The sequence below is a fragment of the Pleurodeles waltl genome, chromosome 6 (genome assembly GCF_031143425.1).
Source record: "Pleurodeles waltl isolate 20211129_DDA chromosome 6, aPleWal1.hap1.20221129, whole genome shotgun sequence".
NCBI classification, from domain to species: domain Eukaryota; kingdom Metazoa; phylum Chordata; class Amphibia; order Caudata; family Salamandridae; genus Pleurodeles; species Pleurodeles waltl.
The window spans coordinates 1,104,603,496-1,104,626,146 of record NC_090445.1 but is presented as its reverse complement, the minus strand read 5'-3'; the positions used below and the strand labels follow the sequence as shown (position 1 = coordinate 1,104,626,146).

The window sequence follows — 22,651 nt, the reverse complement described above, 5'->3', positions numbered from 1 at the left end:
AACAATAAGAGAGTGGTCCACACTCTGCAAATAGATCATTGATTGACGGACCAGATGCTGCTATCTTGTATGGAAATGTTATTAGATAAACCACTGTAGGCAGTACTCTTGAGGAAGAGAATGTAATGTGAATATCAAACGAGAATGCAAGATTGCGCAGTCATGTGCAACATATCTTCAAATCAGCAGGGATGGACTCAGCAAAATTGCAAAGAATAATAGAATGCTACCTACTTTAGTTTCAAAGAGTTAGGGATTGCATATAGTTTCCATAACCTGTTTAACATAATTTTAATGGGCGATCTAAATATTTCTGCATAGACTGTGTTAGTTAGAAAGTTGAACAAATGGATTCTTTCAACTAATCCTAAAAAATAATAACAATAAGTGCAAGACCCCCAAAGATTTTCTTAAAAGGCGCTGCCAAATACCACAATTGCCTAATACCACCTCATTCATCGTTCTTCCACCACCCTAAACTTCTCTCTTTATCTCACGTTTGCATGTATTTTTCAAGTCTGTTTTCGTTTTCTCATAGTTTCCTTATTATACACCACTTCCTTCTTTCTCCCTTTTCTGCACTGGTGTCTATCCTTTAGTTTTTAAAGCAGCGTGTTATGTTTCTCCTGGTTGTTTCGCTACTCTGAGTATTGTGTTTTTGTGGATGTGCTTGCATTGAGCTCTGCTTTTCCTGTTTATGTTCTTAAACGAGGATATCGTGTCCAGGGTATAATCTTGTATTGAAATTTGTGTTTGTTTTAGCACTGAGACGTGTGTGTCTATCTTATAGGTGTCCTTCCACTGGGTGCTTTGTGTCTCGTCGCTGTTCTTCCGGTTTGTTCTATGTTTTTCAGTATGTCTTTCGTGGAGTGTTCTGCTGTTTGGGATGGTCTTATTCTCGGGGCATTGAGATATACAGTTGTTCTATCAGTCAGTGCTGGATATCTCTCTGTGTGTTGATTTTGCAGTGAATTATGTTTGCTGAGTTTGCTATTTCAGACTAACTGGTCTGTCCTACTAGTGAACATATGTAGGGTTGCCTGTCTTGAGTTTGTTCTTGTCTTAACTCGTGTTTCTCTAGACGTGGCTCATAAAGTGAATGTTTTACGACTTGGATCTGTCATTAATTCACTGTTCCGTGCTTTGACGTTGTTAGCCACTCCTGAGATTGTTCCTGTAGTTGGGGTTGTGTGTTTAAGAGTTCTTCTGGCACTGACTGCAAGTAAGGTTTAGTATTGTTCTCGCATCCGTTGATAGTTGTAGCTTACACAAGTCCTGCAACGAAAGGTGGAGGACATGTTAAAAGAGGGTCCGTGGAGGGGACCACCTTGTATCCCCCGATTCACTCCCTCTAGAACTCCAGTAATGGTTCACCCCCTCCCCAGTACCCCAGCATTGGTTCACTCCCTCACAGCCCTCCAGTATTGCCCCCCTAAGCCTGTTCCTACATGAGAAGATAGTCGTGTGTTTCTCTCACAGAGTACTGCACAACACAATGTCACCGTAACAACAATACAGGAAGAATGAGGCGGAGGCTTGGAAGTGGGGATGTTGTAGCTAAGCAGGGGTGCACCCCTCGCCACCTCACATGCACCTCACTGCTCGTGAGACACGGCGATCCCCAACCTTTCTCTTGTGTTTCCCCCTCCCTCGAACCCATTTTCATACACCATGCAGCAAGGAGAGCGTGCACGGGGTTCAGGTGGCAAGAACAGACCCCATCTACTGCTTCCGGCTTGGATGCCCCCCAAACAATTGCCCCCGTTCCCTTACTCATATGGCTATTCCCCTACCTCTCCTGCTTTCAGTCCGTGTTTTTGTGTGGGGGGAGAGGGCAGTGGGCACTGAGTCTGAGGAAGAAGGGCGTTTGGTTACCTATCGCACCCGCCCAATTCTCTGGACCCCTGTGTCCTGCGGAGCGTGTCCCACTGTGTCCCATGTATCGCTGCCTCTCCCCCCGGCGTGTGTGTTTGGGTTGTCAATGGGGAGGGGGGGCTGTCTTACTACTTACCGCCGCGCTCCCTACTCTCAGAGTTCGTAGGTGAAGAGGTAAGAGGCGGGGGCGCAGGATGGTCTGTGGGGGAGTGGTGGTAGACTTTCCTGGTCCCCCTGATGCCCCTCTCAATGGTGTTAACCCTCCCGTCCCCACGACGTTTCCTCTGCTTAGCCTCCTCTTGGTGGAATGTTTGGAATGTCGCTTATGGGGGGCTGGGGGCGTCACGAATTAAGAAGGAACAGAGGGCTGCCTGCCCCATCATCTGAACACCCCCTCCAGCCGCACCGGTCCACTTCAAGCCATATCCGACGCATCCCACACCCCCTCCCCCTCGCTTCCTTCCTCCGATGTGCTCAGGGCACAGCTGCTGCCTTGATTTGTCATAATGCAGAGAGAGGGGGAGAAAAGAGGCGAGCTGCTGTCTCTCTCTGCAGCAGCACTGCAGGTACGGCGGCACCGGGAGGACAAAAGATGCCAGGTCTCTGCCTCCCCCGCCGACGACCCCTCCTCGTTGAAGCACCTGCCTTCCTATGGGTGGGGGCTTATAGGCGCACACAAAGGATCTCGGGTGGGAGGGGCTGGGGGGAGATCAGTGCTGCAGGGCTGTATTCTTGGAAAGTCTGCTGCATGTACTCAGTCCACAGGAGGAGTCAGGGGAAGAGGGGAGGGGTGCAGAAGGAGGGAGTGAGGCTGGGAGAGATATTCAAGGGACTCGTGCAAAGTGCTCCAGCCGTGCCCACTGGTCCTACCTGGGCTCCCAGCAGCACCCCAAGCAGGCTGGCACTTCCAGCTGCCGGAGCCTGGCGCCCCAGCAGTGGGCTCTGCGAAGCGAGGAAGTTGGGTGAGAGGAAGACGAGCTCTGTTTACCTGGGCACGTGTGTATGTGTTTAGGAGACTCGCTGCTGCTCCACGAAGCTGAGGACATTCAAAGCAGAAACACAGCCGGGAATGTCCTTCTTCGGAGTGGACTTTTCCAAGCTGGATTGCCAATGGAGAATAAAGTAGAAGGTAGATGTTGTGTCTGTTGCTCTGGGGTTGGCGTGTGTCTTTGTCAACTTGTCTGTCTTTTACCGTTATTCCATTCTCTTTCATCATTGGGAGCGCTTCGGAACAGAATGCGCTCCCATCTCTAAGCACTATACTAAAAATCTTGACATCCACTTTGCGCCACTCTGGGAGCCGATAGCTCGCGGGTGATACTTAAAAAGTATCACACAGGGAGGGAGTAACGGGGCAAAGGAGAGTTTGTGAATGGAGGCACTTTAAAAAGTTGACAGCCGCTTTTCTGAACGGAGAATGGTCTCCTTATAGACACGAGACACACTTTTGAAGTTTGTCACTTGAACACAGAGCAGGCGGGCTCGTTTGTGACAAGGGACTCTCCGTTTTTGTCAAAAAAATACAACGGGAACCATTGTTTGAAAAAAGTATGGCGATGTAAACCACGTCTGCGCACCCACCCTGCACTGCTACAGATGCCGCGCGCTGCATAGCGCCGGCCTTTCAAACTCCACATTTCTTTGAAAGAGCTGCTGCCCCGGCCCTTCTTTCATTATACCCATCCGATGACCGCGAACAGAGGGCTGCACCCAGTTTTGTTTATGGGGGCTCCAACTTTAGAAGGATAACTGAAGTGATGTTGGTATTTTTCATTTGCACATAGTTTAGAAAACAAGCCTGCTCTCGGAGCGCCGTTGCAGTCGCAAATCACACTGAACTGTGCGCTGCCTGATGTCACGCGCAGGAAGCTGCCGGACACCCTGAGACTTTGCAGGGAGACCTGTTAATCTGGGTGGTTGTTGCACGTGGCAGTGGCGTGCACTTTATAAGTAGGAGGGTGAACAGAGGACAGAGGTGTCCTTAACAGCACTTTGTCGGTCTCTAAGAGTGCAGAGCAGCACGCGCGTGCCTGTGAATTGACTTGCAGGTCTGCCCTCGTTTTTTCTCTCTCTTGTAAATCACTTGTCTTTGAGATGCTGGTGTTGAAATTCGGCTTATCCACTATGGGAGCCTTGCAGGCTGCACGTTCGAGAGGGTGGCGGGACGCTGTACCTATGTTGTACTGTGCTGTCTGACTTGTTTTCATGCATGATGACATGGCTGCAGCGGCGTAACAAAGGTGCCATGGACCCCATCGAGCAAGCACGCCTCCCCCCCAACGTTACATTCGTTGTTTAAAAAAAAACAGCCACAATTGAGCTGCTGAAGGTTCCGGTGCCACTGCACCTGCCGCACTACACCACTCGTGGGGATACAAGACGTTCTGGGAAGAACACGACAGGCTGTTGGGTCGAGCCTCTCTCAACATTTCACCGAAGAGTGTTTGCTGTGGGTTTAATGTGGAGGCGGGATGTGGTGTGACACTAGTGTCTGGACGCTGGTCTCACCGCACTATGGTTGTTTACGAAAGAACCAGGCTGTTTTCAGGGCATATGGCTTGTGAGATTCGTTTTTGGAGCCCGTGAGGTCAGCGTATTATATTGCACGCTGCATAGTTAGTGAGTTGACCCGAGGCAGCCCAATGCAAGCACGGATATGTGTGCGCCTTCTTTCCGAGTTGGACTATATTTAGTTCGAGGCTCCCTGTTGCAGCTTCCGCTCAGCTGTGTTTGTTGCGCGTGGTTAATTTGTCATTTACACGGGATTTTTTTTTCCACATCGTGAATGACATTCTCTCGTTAACAACTGTATGCTTGGCACAACAGTGCTTTTACATTTCTGAAAGTAATAACCGAAAATTAAAAAAAGAACACTGTTTGCCCTTGCCTTCCAGGCAAGGCAGTGTTAAAATTTAGAACTAGTTGTGCTTGGTAAGCTATCCCCCATCATGAATTCGTTTGCTCCAACCAATAGCGCCTTAAAGCCGTTCCAGCAACACAAATAGCCCCATCATGAAAAGTTTTGCTCTAAACAATAGCGCCTTAAAGCCGTTCCAGCAACACACTTCAACCCGTCGTAGATGGCCTGTGTACATGGCGTCAAATTTGCAGTACTGTCAAGGGGTAGGGGGCATTCAAAAACAACACAAAATAAACTTATGCACTCTGTACTCGGATTCCTTTATCAAAAAAGGCATTACGTTTGTAAGCTATGTTTAAACTGTCGTTATTATTATTATTATTATTATTATTATTATTATTACAGCTGTACTGATATTGCTGCCGTCTGCACGCTTTCATACTTGACTCCGAGTTGCAACTCTGACTTGAAACGTGTTCTCGTTACTTGTAGTAAGCACTGCGAATAGCACGGGGTCAGACAGAATATCACGTGATCTTGCCTACAGATAGGTTTGTTTTGAGCCTGACTGTGCGTGAGCTGCGCCTCCCGAGGGACGCGGTGTGTTGTACAGTATGTTTGTTTTAACTTGTCGTGTTCATTCCCCGCCAGCACGCAGATTTTTGATTCTCTCGCCCACATATTAAATACTTCTTGCAACTCCGGGTCCCCCTGCTTACAGGGAAGAGACATGGTTCGAATACGGTACACATGGTCTGTAAGCATCTGGTGCAGAAGATATGCTTGTGCCTTAACACAAAGCGCGTTGAAATTCGCGTTTCATACACAGTTCATGAACAATTAGCCTGTTGTAGATGATACCTAGTCTCTGATTGGCTGAGGCATTTGGTGAATGATCGCCTTCAAGCTTATGAGTGGCTGTCTGATAATGATATCATCTTCTCTTTGTGTGATTGGTGCGGGCCTAGCATGGTACCCTTTCAATGAACTGCATATGCTGGAATTAGACAATGACACACATTGCTCCCTTTTCCCCAATAGTACACCACACATGGAGGGAGGAGACATCTATGTTCACAAGAGAAGCAATGACATTTTAGCTGCTTGCTAATGAGCAGGAGTTAACTTACTTTTTAGAATTTGGTCAACTGCATCAACAGCGTACGTCTGACAACAACGCCTCTCATGTAGCCTTTGTACTCAGCCGGACATTTCTTTACGCAAAGAGTATTTTGTATTCTGCTAATAGGCTGTTAATGCAACCTTTGTCTGCTGCACAGAAGTTTGACCACGCACCCGAATTGTTGGTACATCTTGCAGGATAATTTATATCTAAGTGTTCTCACCACCGTTCAACCACTTCTCGGTAACAAAACCTCTGTGTTCACAAGACTCCTCCTGTGGGGCTTGGACACAACTTTAGTATTTACAGCTCCTCTTGAGGTATGGATATCCCTGGATTCGCAGCCCATCTAAGAGGTTTGGTCACTAGCCACCCCCTATGCATTCGCATCAGTCCAACCCTTAAGGGGGGGCCACCCTCTAGTTAGACTGAGCTGCTTATTATAAGTTTTGCCTCTCCTTCTATTTATGTAACTCCTCCTTTGGAGTTTTGTTGCCCCGTAGTTACAATGCTGCTCCTCTAACACATGGTCACCTCTTCTGTTTATTGTAATTGTACTGTATTGTAATAGTATTTATATAGTGCTTACTACCCCTGACGAGGTGCACAACTTATTATACTTGGTCACCCCTTCTACTTACGCCACTCCTGCGGTGAGGATTGGCAGCCTTCTCCCTTTATTTACAATGATCACCCTATGACTTTTGCCCACAATCTATGTATGTATAGCGCTCCTCTTATGAGGTTATTCCACCACTTTATTTACAGTGCTCATGCTTTGAGGTTTGGCCACTCTCTTTCCTTACAACACTCCTATAAGTTGTAGCTACCGCTGCTACCTAAAGTGTTCACCATAGGGAGGTTGGCCACCCTCAGTATTTGCAGTGCCTCTTCTCTGAAGCTTACCCATGGCCTGTGTATTCACACCACTCCCTTTATAAGCTTATATTAACTCTTCTGTCGTCAGAGCTGTACCCATGCGATCTGGCCTCCACCTCTTTTTACAGTACTCTTCCATGTAGGGTTAGCCACCACCCTTTTTGGTGTCACACCTCCTAATAGGTTTCGTCACTCTGTTTTTTCACAACAGTTCTGTTATGAAGATTTGCTGTCCACTTTATTTCATCACTTATCCTGTGAGGTTGGGTGCTTCATCTATTAATAGCTCTCATCCTACGGATGTGGACACCTCCTCTGTTACAGTGCTCCTCCTTTGAAATTTGATCAGTCCATCAATATCTATTTTTCGTCCTATAGGGTCTGGCCACCACCTTTATTGACGGCATTCCTATGATTCTTGGGCATAAGCTCTATTCATGACACTCCTCTATGATTCTTGGTAACACTTTATTCATGACACATCTTGTAGGAATATTGACTCTCGCCTCTATTCATGATACTCTTCGTATGATTCTTGGTTATGAAATCTTTTCACGTCACTCCTTCTAGAAGTCTTGGCCACCCCCTCTATTTCCAGTGCTCCTCCTTCGAGATGTGTCCATCCAGTCTATTTACAATGTCCCTTCTTTTAGGAGTGCGGCCTCTGAATTTATACTTCTCCCCTACCCTTGACCCAAGGGTAGGTCGCTCCCCCTGCCGCTGCAGCTCCTCCAAGTTCCCGAGTTCCTGTGTTCCTGAGACCCACCTAACTGTAAGTACCCCCCTCCTCCCAGCCCCTCGCCCTGCCCCGCGCCACTCACCTTCTCTCCTGCTCCTGCTTCTTTTCCTCCTCTCTGTCTCTTCCTCCTCGCTCCCCCTCTGCAATCTTCTTCTGTGTTCTTCTGTTCTTCCCTTCTGTTCTTCTGTTCTTCTGTGTTCTTCCGGTCTTCTGTGTTCTTCTTCTCTGTTCTTCTCTGTGCTTCTGTGTTCTTCTTCTCGGTTCTTCTGTGTTCTTCTGTGTTCTTCTGTGTTCTTCTGTGTTCTTCTCTGTTCTTCTCTGTTCTTCTCTGTTCTTCTGCTCTTCCGATCTTCTGTTCTTCTGTCTTCTGCTCTTCCGGTCTTCTGCTCTTCCGGTCTTCTGCTCTTCTGTCTTCTGTTCTTCTGTCTTCTGTTCTTCTGTCTTCTGTTCTTCTGTCTTCTGTTCTCCTGTCTTCGGCTCTTCTACCTCCTCCGTCTTCTTCCCCCGAGCCTGCCCTCCTGCTCCTTCCTCATCCCCCTCCCTCACTCGCCTCCCCCTCTCTCACCCCTAGCTAACCCGTTCGCTATCTACCTCCCTCACTCCTCCTATCTTCCTATCTCTCTAGCTCCCTATCTGACTATCTAACTCCCCCACTCTCCACCTCCTCCTACCTACCTATCTGTCTATCTATCTATTTCCCTATCTATCGACTTCTCTATCTATTTTCTCTATCTATTTCTCTATCTCTCCCCCCCTCCCGCCACCCCCTCTACTACCTATCTCCCTATCCTCTCACTCTACCTCTCTCCCTCACCCACCTCTACAACCCCCCCTCCCCTATCTTCACAACCCTACTCCTATCTCTCTCCCTAATCTCCAAACCTCCTAACACTCACCCTCCTCCACCCTAAACCCCCTCCCCCAGCTCCTCTCACTCTACCTGTCCCCCCCCCTCCCTCGCGCTTTCCCGCCGCGACCTCCTGCACGCCCCCGCCCCCCAGCTCCCATTCGCCCCCAGCTGACCCCTCCCCCCCCTCCTACCTCTTATGGCGGCCGCTGCGCGACAGTGGTAGCGACCCTTGACCCAAGGGTAGGTCGCTCCCCCTGCCGCTGCAGCTCCTCCAAGTTCCCGAGTTCCTGTGTTCCTGAGACCCACCTAACTGTAAGTACCCCCCTCCTCCCAGCCCCTCGCCCTGCCCCGCGCCACTCACCTTCTCTCCTGCTCCTGCTTCTTTTCCTCCTCTCTGTCTCTTCCTCCTCGCTCCCCCTCTGCAATCTTCTTCTGTGTTCTTCTGTTCTTCCCTTCTGTTCTTCTGTTCTTCCCTTCTGTTCTTCTGTGTTCTTCCGGTCTTCTGTGTTCTTCTTCTCTGTTCTTCTCTGTGCTTCTGTGTTCTTCTTCTCGGTTCTTCTGTGTTCTTCTGTGTTCTTCTGTGTTCTTCTCTGTTCTTCTCTGTTCTTCTCTGTTCTTCTGCTCTTCCGATCTTCTGTTCTTCTGTCTTCTGCTCTTCCGGTCTTCTGCTCTTCCGGTCTTCTGCTCTTCTGTCTTCTGTTCTTCTGTCTTCTGTTCTTCTGTCTTCTGTTCTTCTGTCTTCTGTTCTCCTGTCTTCGGCTCTTCTACCTCCTCCGTCTTCTTCCCCCGAGCCTGCCCTCCTGCTCCTTCCTCATCCCCCTCCCTCACTCGCCTCCCCCTCTCTCACCCCTAGCTAACCCGTTCGCTATCTACCTCCCTCACTCCTCCTATCTTCCTATCTCTCTAGCTCCCTATCTCACTATCTAACTCCCCCACTCTCCACCTCCTCCTACCTACCTATCTGTCTATCTATCTATTTCCCTATCTATCGACTTCTCTATCTATTTTCTCTATCTATTTCTCTATCTCTCCCCCCCTCCCGCCACCCCCTCTACTACCTATCTCCCTATCCTCTCACTCTACCTCTCTCCCTCACCCACCTCTACAACCCCCCCTCCCCTATCTTCACAACCCTACTCCTATCTCTCTCCCTAATCTCCAAACCTCCTAACACTCACCCTCCTCCACCCTAAACCCCCTCCCCCAGCTCCTCTCACTCTACCTGTCCCCCCCCTCCCTCGCGCTTTCCCGCCGCGACCTCCTGCACGCCCCCGCCCCCCAGCTCCCATTCGCCCCCAGCTGACCCCTCCCCCCCCCTCCTACCTCTTATGGCGGCCGCTGCGCGACAGTGGTAGCGACCCTTGACCCAAGGGTAGGTCGCTCCCCCTGCCGCTGCCGCTCCTCCAAGTTCCCGAGTTCCTGTGTTCCTGAGACCCACCTAACTGTAAGTACCCCCCTCCTCCCAGCCCCTCGCCCTGCCCCGCGCCACTCACCTTCTCTCCTGCTCCTGCTTCTTTTCCTCCTCTCTGTCTCTTCCTCCTCGCTCCCCCTCTGCAATCTTCTTCTGTGTTCTTCTGTTCTTCCCTTCTGTTCTTCTGTTCTTCCCTTCTGTTCTTCTGTGTTCTTCCGGTCTTCTGTGTTCTTCTTCTCTGTTCTTCTCTGTGCTTCTGTGTTCTTCTTCTCGGTTCTTCTGTGTTCTTCTGTGTTCTTCTGTGTTCTTCTGTGTTCTTCTCTGTTCTTCTCTGTTCTTCTGCTCTTCCGATCTTCTGTTCTTCTGTCTTCTGCTCTTCCGGTCTTCTGCTCTTCCGGTCTTCTGCTCTTCCGGTCTTCTGCTCTTCCGGTCTTCTGTTCTTCTGTCTTCTGTTCTTCTGTCTTCTGTTCTCCTGTCTTCGGCTCTTCTACCTCCTCCGTCTTCTTCCCCCGAGCCTGCCCTCCTGCTCCTTCCTCATCCCCCTCCCTCACTCGCCTCCCCCTCTCTCACCCCTAGCTAACCCGTTCGCTATCTACCTCCCTCACTCCTCCTATCTTCCTATCTCTCTAGCTCCCTATCTCACTATCTAACTCCCCCACTCTCCACCTCCTCCTACCTACCTATCTGTCTATCTATCTATTTCCCTATCTATCGACTTCTCTATCTATTTTCTCTATCTATTTCTCTATCTCTCCCCCCCTCCCGCCACCCCCTCTACTACCTATCTCCCTATCCTCTCACTCTACCTCTCTCCCTCACCCACCTCTACAACCCCCCCTCCCCTATCTTCACAACCCTACTCCTATCTCTCTCCCTAATCTCCAAACCTCCTAACACTCACCCTCCTCCACCCTAAACCCCCTCCCCCAGCTCCTCTCACTCTACCTGTCCCCCCCCCCCCTCGCGCTTTCCCGCCGCGACCTCCTGCACGCCCCCGCCCCCCAGCTCCCATTCGCCCCCAGCTGACCCCTCCCCCCCCCCCTACCTCTTATGGCGGCCGCTGCGCGACAGTGGTAGCGACCCTTGACCCAAGGGTAGGTCGCTCCCCCTGCCGCTGCAGCTCCTCCAAGTTCCCGAGTTCCTGTGTTCCTGAGACCCACCTAACTGTAAGTACCCCCCTCCTCCCAGCCCCTCGCCCTGCCCCGCGCCACTCACCTTCTCTCCTGCTCCTGCTTCTTTTCCTCCTCTCTGTCTCTTCCTCCTCGCTCCCCCTCTGCAATCTTCTTCTGTGTTCTTCTGTTCTTCCCTTCTGTTCTTCTGTTCTTCCCTTCTGTTCTTCTGTGTTCTTCCGGTCTTCTGTGTTCTTCTTCTCTGTTCTTCTCTGTGCTTCTGTGTTCTTCTTCTCGGTTCTTCTGTGTTCTTCTGTGTTCTTCTCTGTTCTTCTCTGTTCTTCTCTGTTCTTCTGCTCTTCCGATCTTCTGTTCTTCTGTCTTCTGCTCTTCCGGTCTTCTGCTCTTCCGGTCTTCTGCTCTTCCGGTCTTCTGCTCTTCCGGTCTTCTGTTCTTCTGTCTTCTGTTCTTCTGTCTTCTGTTCTTCTGTCTTCTGTTCTCCTGTCTTCGGCTCTTCTACCTCCTCCGTCTTCTTCCCCCGAGCCTGCCCTCCTGCTCCTTCCTCATCCCCCTCCCTCACTCGCCTCCCCCTCTCTCACCCCTAGCTAACCCGTTCGCTATCTACCTCCCTCACTCCTCCTATCTTCCTATCTCTCTAGCTCCCTATCTCACTATCTAACTCCCCCACTCTCCACCTCCTCCTACCTACCTATCTGTCTATCTATCTATTTCCCTATCTATCGACTTCTCTATCTATTTTCTCTATCTATTTCTCTATCTCTCCCCCCCTCCCGCCACCCCCTCTACTACCTATCTCCCTATCCTCTCACTCTACCTCTCTCCCTCACCCACCTCTACAACCCCCCCTCCCCTATCTTCACAACCCTACTCCTATCTCTCTCCCTAATCTCCAAACCTCCTAACACTCACCCTCCTCCACCCTAAACCCCCTCCCCCAGCTCCTCTCACTCTACCTGTCCCCCCCCCTCCCTCGCGCTTTCCCGCCGCGACCTCCTGCACGCCCCCGCCCCCCAGCTCCCATTCGCCCCCAGCTGACCCCTCCCCCCCCCTCCTACCTCTTATGGCGGCCGCTGCGCGACAGTGGTAGCGACCCTTGACCCAAGGGTAGGTCGCTCCCCCTGCCGCTGCCGCTCCTCCAAGTTCCCGAGTTCCTGTGTTCCTGAGACCCACCTAACTGTAAGTACCCCCCTCCTCCCAGCCCCTCGCCCTGCCCCGCGCCACTCACCTTCTCTCCTGCTCCTGCTTCTTTTCCTCCTCTCTGTCTCTTCCTCCTCGCTCCCCCTCTGCAATCTTCTTCTGTGTTCTTCTGTTCTTCCCTTCTGTTCTTCTGTTCTTCCCTTCTGTTCTTCTGTGTTCTTCCGGTCTTCTGTGTTCTTCTTCTCTGTTCTTCTCTGTGCTTCTGTGTTCTTCTTCTCGGTTCTTCTGTGTTCTTCTGTGTTCTTCTGTGTTCTTCTCTGTTCTTCTCTGTTCTTCTGCTCTTCCGATCTTCTGTTCTTCTGTCTTCTGCTCTTCCGGTCTTCTGCTCTTCCGGTCTTCTGCTCTTCCGGTCTTCTGCTCTTCCGGTCTTCTGTTCTTCTGTCTTCTGTTCTTCTGTCTTCTGTTCTCCTGTCTTCGGCTCTTCTACCTCCTCCGTCTTCTTCCCCCGAGCCTGCCCTCCTGCTCCTTCCTCATCCCCCTCCCTCACTCGCCTCCCCCTCTCTCACCCCTAGCTAACCCGTTCGCTATCTACCTCCCTCACTCCTCCTATCTTCCTATCTCTCTAGCTCCCTATCTCACTATCTAACTCCCCCACTCTCCACCTCCTCCTACCTACCTATCTGTCTATCTATCTATTTCCCTATCTATCGACTTCTCTATCTATTTTCTCTATCTATTTCTCTATCTCTCCCCCCCCTCCCGCCACCCCCTCTACTACCTATCTCCCTATCCTCTCACTCTACCTCTCTCCCTCACCCACCTCTACAACCCCCCCTCCCCTATCTTCACAACCCTACTCCTATCTCTCTCCCTAATCTCCAAACCTCCTAACACTCACCCTCCTCCACCCTAAACCCCCTCCCCCAGCTCCTCTCACTCTACCTGTCCCCCCCCCCCCCTCGCGCTTTCCCGCCGCGACCTCCTGCACGCCCCCGCCCACCAGCTCCCATTCGCCCCCAGCTGACCCCTCCCCCCCCCCCTACCTCTTATGGCGGCCGCTGCGCGACAGTGGTAGCGACCCTTGACCCAAGGGTAGGTCGCTCCCCCTGCCGCTGCAGCTCCTCCAAGTTCCCGAGTTCCTGTGTTCCTGAGACCCACCTAACTGTAAGTACCCCCCTCCTCCCAGCCCCTCGCCCTGCCCCGCGCCACTCACCTTCTCTCCTGCTCCTGCTTCTTTTCCTCCTCTCTGTCTCTTCCTCCTCGCTCCCCCTCTGCAATCTTCTTCTGTGTTCTTCTGTTCTTCCCTTCTGTTCTTCTGTTCTTCCCTTCTGTTCTTCTGTGTTCTTCCGGTCTTCTGTGTTCTTCTTCTCTGTTCTTCTCTGTGCTTCTGTGTTCTTCTTCTCGGTTCTTCTGTGTTCTTCTGTGTTCTTCTCTGTTCTTCTCTGTTCTTCTCTGTTCTTCTGCTCTTCCGATCTTCTGTTCTTCTGTCTTCTGCTCTTCCGGTCTTCTGCTCTTCCGGTCTTCTGCTCTTCCGGTCTTCTGCTCTTCCGGTCTTCTGTTCTTCTGTCTTCTGTTCTTCTGTCTTCTGTTCTTCTGTCTTCTGTTCTCCTGTCTTCGGCTCTTCTACCTCCTCCGTCTTCTTCCCCCGAGCCTGCCCTCCTGCTCCTTCCTCATCCCCCTCCCTCACTCGCCTCCCCCTCTCTCACCCCTAGCTAACCCGTTCGCTATCTACCTCCCTCACTCCTCCTATCTTCCTATCTCTCTAGCTCCCTATCTCACTATCTAACTCCCCCACTCTCCACCTCCTCCTACCTACCTATCTGTCTATCTATCTATTTCCCTATCTATCGACTTCTCTATCTATTTTCTCTATCTATTTCTCTATCTCTCCCCCCCTCCCGCCACCCCCTCTACTACCTATCTCCCTATCCTCTCACTCTACCTCTCTCCCTCACCCACCTCTACAACCCCCCCTCCCCTATCTTCACAACCCTACTCCTATCTCTCTCCCTAATCTCCAAACCTCCTAACACTCACCCTCCTCCACCCTAAACCCCCTCCCCCAGCTCCTCTCACTCTACCTGTCCCCCCCCTCCCTCGCGCTTTCCCGCCGCGACCTCCTGCACGCCCCCGCCCCCCAGCTCCCATTCGCCCCCAGCTGACCCCTCCCCCCCCCCTCCTACCTCTTATGACGGCCGCTGCGCGACTGCGCAGCGGGCGCGCGCAGCGGGCACGCCGCTGGCGCCCCGGAGGCGCACCAGAGGCAAGCCCGTCTGCGCCCGTCCGCGCCTGGCCCGCGCCCAGCGCCACGACCCCTGGTCCCCAGCTCCCCCAAGCCCCGCTGATCCGCTACGACCCCACCACCCTCCACGCCCTCAACCCAGGGCGCTCCAAAACCTGCTTCCTAGCTCACCCCAAACGCACCCATGGACCCTTCGCCTGCAACTCCTGCAAACGCGTCTTCCACCACGCAACTACCACGACCACAAGCCCACTCGCCATCAACCACTTCAAGTGCATCCTGGTCAACGCTCGTTCCGTCCACAAGCACGCCGTTGAACTTTGGGACCTCCTGGACTCCACAGCCCCGGACGTCGCCTTCATCACGGAGACATGGATGAACGCCTCCTCTGCTCCAGACATCGCTACCCGCCATCCCCGAAGGCTACAAGATCTCCAGAAAAGACCGCACCAACCAAGTAGGAGGAGGTGTCGCCATCATCTTCAAAGACTCCATCAGCGTCACCACCTCCACCGAAGACCCCCCCCTCGCCGCTGAACACCTGCATTTTCAGATTCGCACCGACCCAAGGACCACCCTCAGAGGATCCCTCGTCTACCGTCCTCCCGGACCTCGCGCCTCTTTCAGCGACGCCATCGCCGACTTCATCTCCCCGCACGCCCTCGCCTCACCGGACTACATCCTCCTAGGCGACCTCAACTTCCATCTGGAACAAAACAACGACCCCAACACCACCACCCTGCTCGACAACCTCGCCAACCTCGGCCTCAAACAACTGGTGAACACCGCCACCCACATCGCCGGACACACGCTCGACCCTATCTTCTCCGCCAGCAAACACGTCTTCTTCAGCCACACCTCTGCCCTATACTGGACCGACCACAGCTGCGTCCACTTCACATTCCGACGCGAGACCTCCCACCTCCGCACTCAACCCATCCCTCGTCGACAGTGGAACAAGATCCCTGAAGAGCAACTCTTCTCCGCTCTCGCCGCCAACCAACCCACCCTCACCACCGACCCCAACGACGCAGCTCTCAACCTCACAAACTGGATCTCCAACTGCGCTGACAACCTTGCTCCCCTCAAACGCATGCATCGACAGACCAACTCCAAAAAACCTCTCTGGTTCTCTGACACCCTCAAAGAATCAAAGAAAACTTGTCGTGCCCTTGAGAAGGCCTGGCGCAAGGACCACACCGCTGACAACATGACCGCCCTCAAGAACGCTACACGCGAACACCACCACCTGATCCGCACTGCCAAAAGGAACTTTTTCACCGACAGACTAGACAAAAACAGCCACAACAGCAGAGAACTCTTCAGCATCGTCAAAGAGTTCTCCAACCCCAGCGCCAGCGCCAACGCCGTCACGCCCTCACAGGATTTGTGCGAATCCCTCGCCACTTTCTTCCATCGCAAGATCAGCGACCTCCACGACAGCTTCGGACACCAGACCCAACCATACACCACTGAACCCGCTTCCCCGGACATCACCCTCAACAACTGGACCCACATCAACACGGAAGAAACCAAATCCATCATGAACTCTATCCACTCCGGCGCCCCTTCGGACCCCTGCCCGCACTTCATCTTTAACAAAGCCGACGACATCATCGCCCCGCACCTCCAGACCGTCATCAACTCTTCTTTTTCTTCTGCTACCTTCCCCGAATGCTGGAAGCACGCTGAAGTCAACGCCCTACTAAAGAAACCTACGGCTGACCCAAGCGACCTGAAAAACTTCCGCCCCATCTCTCTTCTACCTTTCCCAGCCAAGGTAATAGAAAAGACCGTCAACAAACAGCTGACCACCTTCCTGGAAGACAACAACCTGCTCGACCCTTCACAAACCGGATTCCGAACCAACCACAGCACGGAAACCGCCCTCATCTCAGTCACAGACGACATCAGAACCCTGATGGACAACGGTGAAACAGTCGCCCTCATTCTCCTCGACCTCTCGGCTGCCTTTGACACCGTCTGTCACCGCACCCTAATCACCCGCCTACGCTCCACCGGGATCCAAGGCCAGGCCCTGGACTGGATCGCCTCGCTAACCGCTCCCAAAGAGTTTACCTCCCTCCGTTTCGCTCAGAACCCACCAAGATCATCTGCGGCGTACCTCAAGGCTCATCGCTCAGCCCGACACTCTTCAATGTCTACATGAGCCCCCTCGCCGACATCGTACGCAAGCACGACATCATCATCACCTCCTACGCCGACGACACCCAACTTGTACTCTCCCTCACCAAGGACCCCGCCAGCGCCAAGACCAACCTACAAGAGGGTATGAAGGACGTCGCAGATTGGATGAGGCTCAGCCGCCTAAAGCTGAACTCTGAAAAAACGGAAGTCCTCATCCTCGGCAACACCCCGTCCGCCTGGGACGACTCCTGGTGGCCCACGGCCCTCGGCACCGCACCGACCCCCGCAGACCACGCCCGCAACCTCGGCTTCATCTTGGACCCTCTTCTCACCATGACCAAGCAAGTCAACGCCGTGTCCTCCGCCTGCTTCCTCACTCTCCGCATGCTCCGCAAGATCTTCCGCTGGATCCCCGCCGACACCAGAAAAACCGTGACCCACGCCCTTGTCACGAGTCGCCTGGACTACGGCAATACCCTCTACGCCGGGACCACCGCCAAACTCCAAAACCGCCTGCAACGCATCCAAAACGCCTCGGCCCGCCTCATCCTCGACGTACCCCGCAACAGCCACATCTCCGCACACCTGAGACACCTGCATTGGCTCCCAGTCAGCAAAAGGATCACCTTCCGTCTTCTCACCCACGCACACAAAGCCCTCCACAACAAGGGACCGGAATACCTCAACAGACGCCTCAGCTTCTACGTCCCCACCCGCCCCCTCCGCTCCGCTGGCCTCGCACTTGCTGCCGTCCCTCGCACCCGTGGGAGATCTTTCTCCTTCCTGGCGGCCAAGACCTGGAACTCCCTCCCCACCAGCCTCAGGACCACCCAGGACCACTCCGCTTTCCGGAGACTCCTAAAGACTTGGCTGTTCGAGCAGCGATAACCCCCCCTTTCCCCCCTAGCGCCTTGAGACCCGCACGGGTGAGTAGCGCGCTTTATAAATGTTAATGATTTGATTTGATTTGATTTGATCCCCTGAGGATTAGCTTCTCCAATGGATGTACAGCGAATGCACAGAGCTCTGCATGTCTTTAGACATCCCGCCTCCTTGTGGGTGACTGTTCCCTAGGCTTACTTAGGGTTCACCCCATGAAGTTTGTAAATACCCCCTGTCTTTGCAGAAATCTTTGTATCGATTAGGCTACAGCCTCTATTTTTAAATTACATTTCCTCTGACTCATAACCACCTACAATTTTTTATTGTACACTTGTATGGTAGACCAGCTACACATATTGAATTTACAGTGCTCTTTTCTGAGCCCTATCAAACCCACCGTGGTCAATTGCAGTGGACTTCCAGTGCACCCAGTCTACAATCTCCCAGCCTGCTCCTACGCAGGGGGCCTTCCCCCTAAAATGATGCTGTGAGAGTCGTGGTCACTGAGCATCTTACACTACCCAACCATCTCTTGACCGACCTCCAGCCTTACCAGTAGTCTGCAAACAATCAAGGTCATACAAGATACTTCATGCCAACAATACGGAATGATGTTGTGGAATCTTTAAAATACCCTAACCAAATAAATACTGGATTACCTAATCCTAAAAGGAAAATCAAGCCATCATTAATAAACACTTACAAAAAGGCTTGTAGATGACAGCTATAAAAAAAACAGTCACCCTCTTCTTCATCAAAACAAATAAGAATCTTGTGATTTCCAAACACTGCATGGGACATATATCTAAACATTAATGTGGTGGCCAGTCCAGTTCCAAGTAACCAGAGGAGCAAATAAACACACAACACGCATGATAGATATCTGGAGCAGTTACATGGGAATGACAAAAAGCATCAACTAGAAACATAGCTGTGAACGTAATTTCATACCCTCTGAAACTGTAATATGATAACCAAAAAGTTAATTCAATGGCGCATTAGCAAAACTGGAGGAACAACCACAACCTTCTTTAAATGGCTGCCAACAGAACTAAAGTAACTTGACCATCAGTTTGGCCTGGAACCATATTTGAGGTATAACAGCAATCCTCACAAATAAGATGCTTTTGAAAAGTCCTCCTCAATAAGTTCAACAGATCAGGGGCATCAACATTAAGAAAAAAGTAGAGACCAACCCATGTTGTCCACAGCAACCACACATATGTGCAGTTCGACATGAAGTAGACAAGACTTCTGCAGATCTTAACAGGGAAAGTTACCATGTGACACATTAGAGTCTCACAAACACAGGAGCAAGGCTGTACATTTTTCAGCTAACGGTGGAACTGAGAAGACAAGCTTTGCAAAGACAAGCTTTGCATTACTCGATATCCAGCAGTTAGCTGTGGTGCCCTTGTGCCTTGGGTCCCATTGCAAGTCATGGCTGTAAATAGACAGAATCTTCATCCTGCTGGAACTAAGATGGTACAATATGAGAATTTCCATAGTGCTCACTATACCCAGCAAGGTGCTTGGCAGCAAAATGTTCTCCTGTAATGTAGATTCCACACGCAAGTGCAACTGTGGCAGTACTTTCCTAGACAACTCAGCCATGGGAAGAATAATATGTTCTACATAACATGAGCTCATTTTTACAGTCTGACCATTGGCCAATGCAGTTCTAGAATTCAGCACCTAAGCCGCGGAGAGCAAAGAAGACCAGTTCAGGGTTATTCAGAAACAAACTTCCTTTTTTACACTTCAGGCTGTTGATAGAGCCACTTTACACCTCAAACCATCGGTTTGTGTGAGAAAGTACTTTGAAGGTTTTGTGGGTAGACACAAAGAACGACTATGAGCTTGCACACAACCTCTTCATGGGCATCTCTTCATGTCTACCATTTCCCCTTTGTTCCCCTTTCTTACACTTACCTACAAAGCTTTTGTGCTTGAATAAATGAATTTTCACATGAAACTGCTGATTCTCTGAATCAGGACCTCCGATTTTGCTACAAAAATGCAAGGTTTTACACTTGCAGCTGGCACTGATAAGCCAAAAAACTTGTGTTACATGGGCCCTAAGATTCTTTGCCTTTCCAACCTTTGTTGGCGATTGTTTAATGTGTGACAGGGGCCCTAAAATACTCTGCTATTCCAACCTTTGCTGGTGATTGTTTATCATTCATATGTACCATGTGCCCGGCAATCTCAGCCAGCTCAGGGTAGCCCTGTTTTGCTGGTTTGGGCATATGTATGTTTACTACTACATGCAAAGTTCAGTGCACACCAATTCGGCACATCCATAATTTGGTTGCACTGTACCTCAATCGAGAAGCTGCAGAATAATAATTTGAGGAGGTGATCTATCTCTCCCATATAAGGAAGAAATTCTAAAGTCCTCAATCTTGAAATGAAATAAGCACTTTTTATTATGCCTCGCATGCTGTTCACCAACATAAACACATAGCACACCCTTGGCACCTGTAAAAACAAAAATAACACCTTAAAACTAAATGCACGACTATTGTGGGGTTGACGTGCACTTGCTACTGGGAATGGGATAAAAAATGCTTTATGTTGTTGGAGAATGGGGAATACTTCCCAGTCCTCACGATCCAGTTCCACCAGAGTGTCCGCAAAGTGCCTCCCCATCTTAAAAGTGGGTGCCTGAGTGCCAGCATTCTATGACGTGCCTTTCAAAATGCTAACATGGTTTACGCACGGAACAGATGAACTTAAGCCGTTTAAGCAGAGAGCAGAAGAGGTTGAGCCCTTACCCGATTAGTGTCGCTCCTATGGATATATGTGCAGTTGGTGATCATCTGGCAGGACGTTGCAGAAGCATGCACACAGAGAGGGCCCGCCCCTTGCCTGTCACTTCTCATCATACTTAAGCACTGTTGCTTGACAGACAGAGGCAGTCTCTAAAGAGCAGCCTCACGTCTGTTGCTTCCATGGGCACGTCAACGACACAAGCTAGACGCAGCGGAGCTCTGCGGAGTCTAGTTTTATCCAGGCAACCCCACAGTCTAGTCCTAAGCACTGGTGATACCAGTAGGGCTGGTGTTGGCGGTCAGCCTTTTGACTTTGTCAATGCTTGGTTTTGTTGTGTTTTTTTCTGCACTTTATTGTTGGGAATGCTGCCGGACCCTCATCAATCTAAAACAAAACAAATGTCTAAAATGAAGCATTCTTTCCTCTGAAAAATCACACATTGATGTTCTAGTGCTTTATAGGGAATAGATGTACTTGGATAAGCTTCTTGTTAAATGGAAGAACGCCGTCACTCATATTCAAGTTAATCAATGACGGAAGTGGGCTGACTCACTTCCCCAAACTGTATGCCGCAAAGTGTGGAAAAAAAATGTGAATGAAACAATAAGAGAATGAATATTGAACGATGGCTCAATGGAAGTCCCTTTAATTACCTATATTATCCATATAATTTTAGTAAAATCAAAAGATCTGAGCTAGTGCTAAATGTACTAGGGTATAGGATATATTCCAGATTCACAGGCTTCCACACCCTGCTTCCATAAATACAGATTAACATATATAGAGCTTTATACTGCACAGGACTATCTGTCAGTGCATCAGAGGGATGACTCCCAAACGATTTGACTACTGTTACACTGATTATTTTGATTGCATTCTGTTTGGCGTGTGCTTAAAGCATGGAATTGTGCATGGAGAGAAGAAAGACACAGGGGGTAGCTTAGCACAGGGTCACCAAAAGTAAGCTAGGTGGGCTGTACCCATATCTAATTTTAGGGATAGCCAAATAGTGGGACTCATTTATATAGTGAGAGGTCATCATGAAAATCAGTCCAACGTTCTTGCAATTATGTTGGACAACCTTGACTACGGTGATGTATAGGTGAGGGTACATTACTTTGTGGGATCTCACTGAGGTGAGTTATGTAGCATTCACTCTTTGGAGGAGAGGTTTCCTGTACAAATCTTGACAGAATATATAGATTAAATAGAAAATGCAGAGTACAACAGACATCAGTGCATACCAACGTAACCCTGTGAAACTTCACATAGCATGAAAATGAAGGAGCTTACTCCAGTAAGGCGATGTAGGAAATGTTAACTTTTTTGTTGAACTGTTAAAAGGTGCGTGAAACATGCGAGAAGCAGAGATGACCAGACAGTAACACTTTGTTGTTTTAGGAAATCTTCTTTTTCAGGGTTAAACACTGTGGAGATAATGTATTAGCTCTAGAGAATACGAATTGGCAAACCAACTGTGACGGGTATAGTCCCACCGGAGCAATGGCAGAAGAAGCAAAGTGTATTAACTTTAGCACAGGACCGCCAGTCTTGGAGTCAGTAGAGTAGCTCTTTCCGTTCCAAGCTCTGGATGGTCTACTCACACCTGGAGCAAAACACTTGCGACCTCTACTCCAGCTCTTTCCAAAACACTGGTCTGCCTGGATGCTGGCAGTGTCTCTGATCCCACATTTAGACCTCAAATACAAGGAGCAGATGGGAGTGAGGTTTGTGCTGCATCATGATGATAAATAACATCGCCACAGAGTGAGGTATTTCTCTGGTTCTGTAAATACCTCCTGTCTCAAGTTTTCACTTGGAGATGAGGCAGGGCATGTGAGAAGTCGTATTTAGTGCACCAAGGGCCATATGTACGAACACATTTTCCCATAGACACAAAATGGGTAAAACCCTTTGCTACATCTGGCCCCAAATTCCACATTTTGCCTTTTTCTGGACTTTTTCGTGCAATAAATTTCAGCAAGTTTATCCTGCCAAAACATGTCAGGGTAAAACAATGGGAGTGTGGTCATTATAGCCAGCTGGTAATTTCATTTTCACCCAGGGTTTTCACAGTGATCAGAATTTCTCCCACAGCTTATAAACAGGGTCTTACAATGATGTGCAACAGAGACTGGAAGCTGTGCGTTAAATCGGTAGCTTGTATTCAATGCCTAAGAACCATAAAGAGTTAAAGTCCGCTTAAAGGATGCCTGACTGAAAAATAAAAGTGCCGGAGGGAAGTTGGATGAGAGGATGCTGACATTTCTCCTTTCATGCAACTTGTATGAAATCGTGCTTCTTTGTGGAAAATGAGCAGTGACCTTCACCAGGCAGGCCGTCATTCACTGAACCACTTTCCCATGGGGGATTCTTTGGAATGGGGATCTTGTTTGATGTAACTGTAATGTTAAAGTTGCACTGCCACAGAAAAAGCTACTCATTGTTGGTTTCATTCATAAAGTTTTCTGGAGGGCATACTTTTATGCTAATTTTGCAGTGAGTCATTTCGACCAGCTACAACCTTCTCCGTCACAATGTATTACTTTCACCACACCCTCTCAGTCTTTATCCGATGATGTGACTACAGTCAACTACAG

General features: G+C 50.3%; 1 protein-coding gene across 9 annotated transcripts in view; it reads left to right on the top strand.

Moving 5' to 3' along the window:
• The window catches only part of CAMTA1 (calmodulin binding transcription activator 1), a 2,488,613-nt gene that overhangs the window by 2,202,527 nt on the left and 263,435 nt on the right, over positions 1 to 22,651 (top strand). For 2 of the 9 annotated variants that reach the window (XM_069240218.1, XM_069240217.1), the window contains exon 1: positions 2,704 to 3,004. The exons of 6 other annotated variants lie outside the window; for them this stretch is intronic. In XM_069240218.1, the coding sequence (XP_069096319.1) occupies positions 2,878 to 3,004 (127 nt within the window). In that variant the 5' untranslated portion in view covers positions 2,704 to 2,877. Of the gene's footprint in view, positions 1 to 2,627; positions 3,005 to 22,651 lie in introns of those variants that run through there. One more of the 9 variants, XM_069240216.1, reaches the window with a different exon arrangement.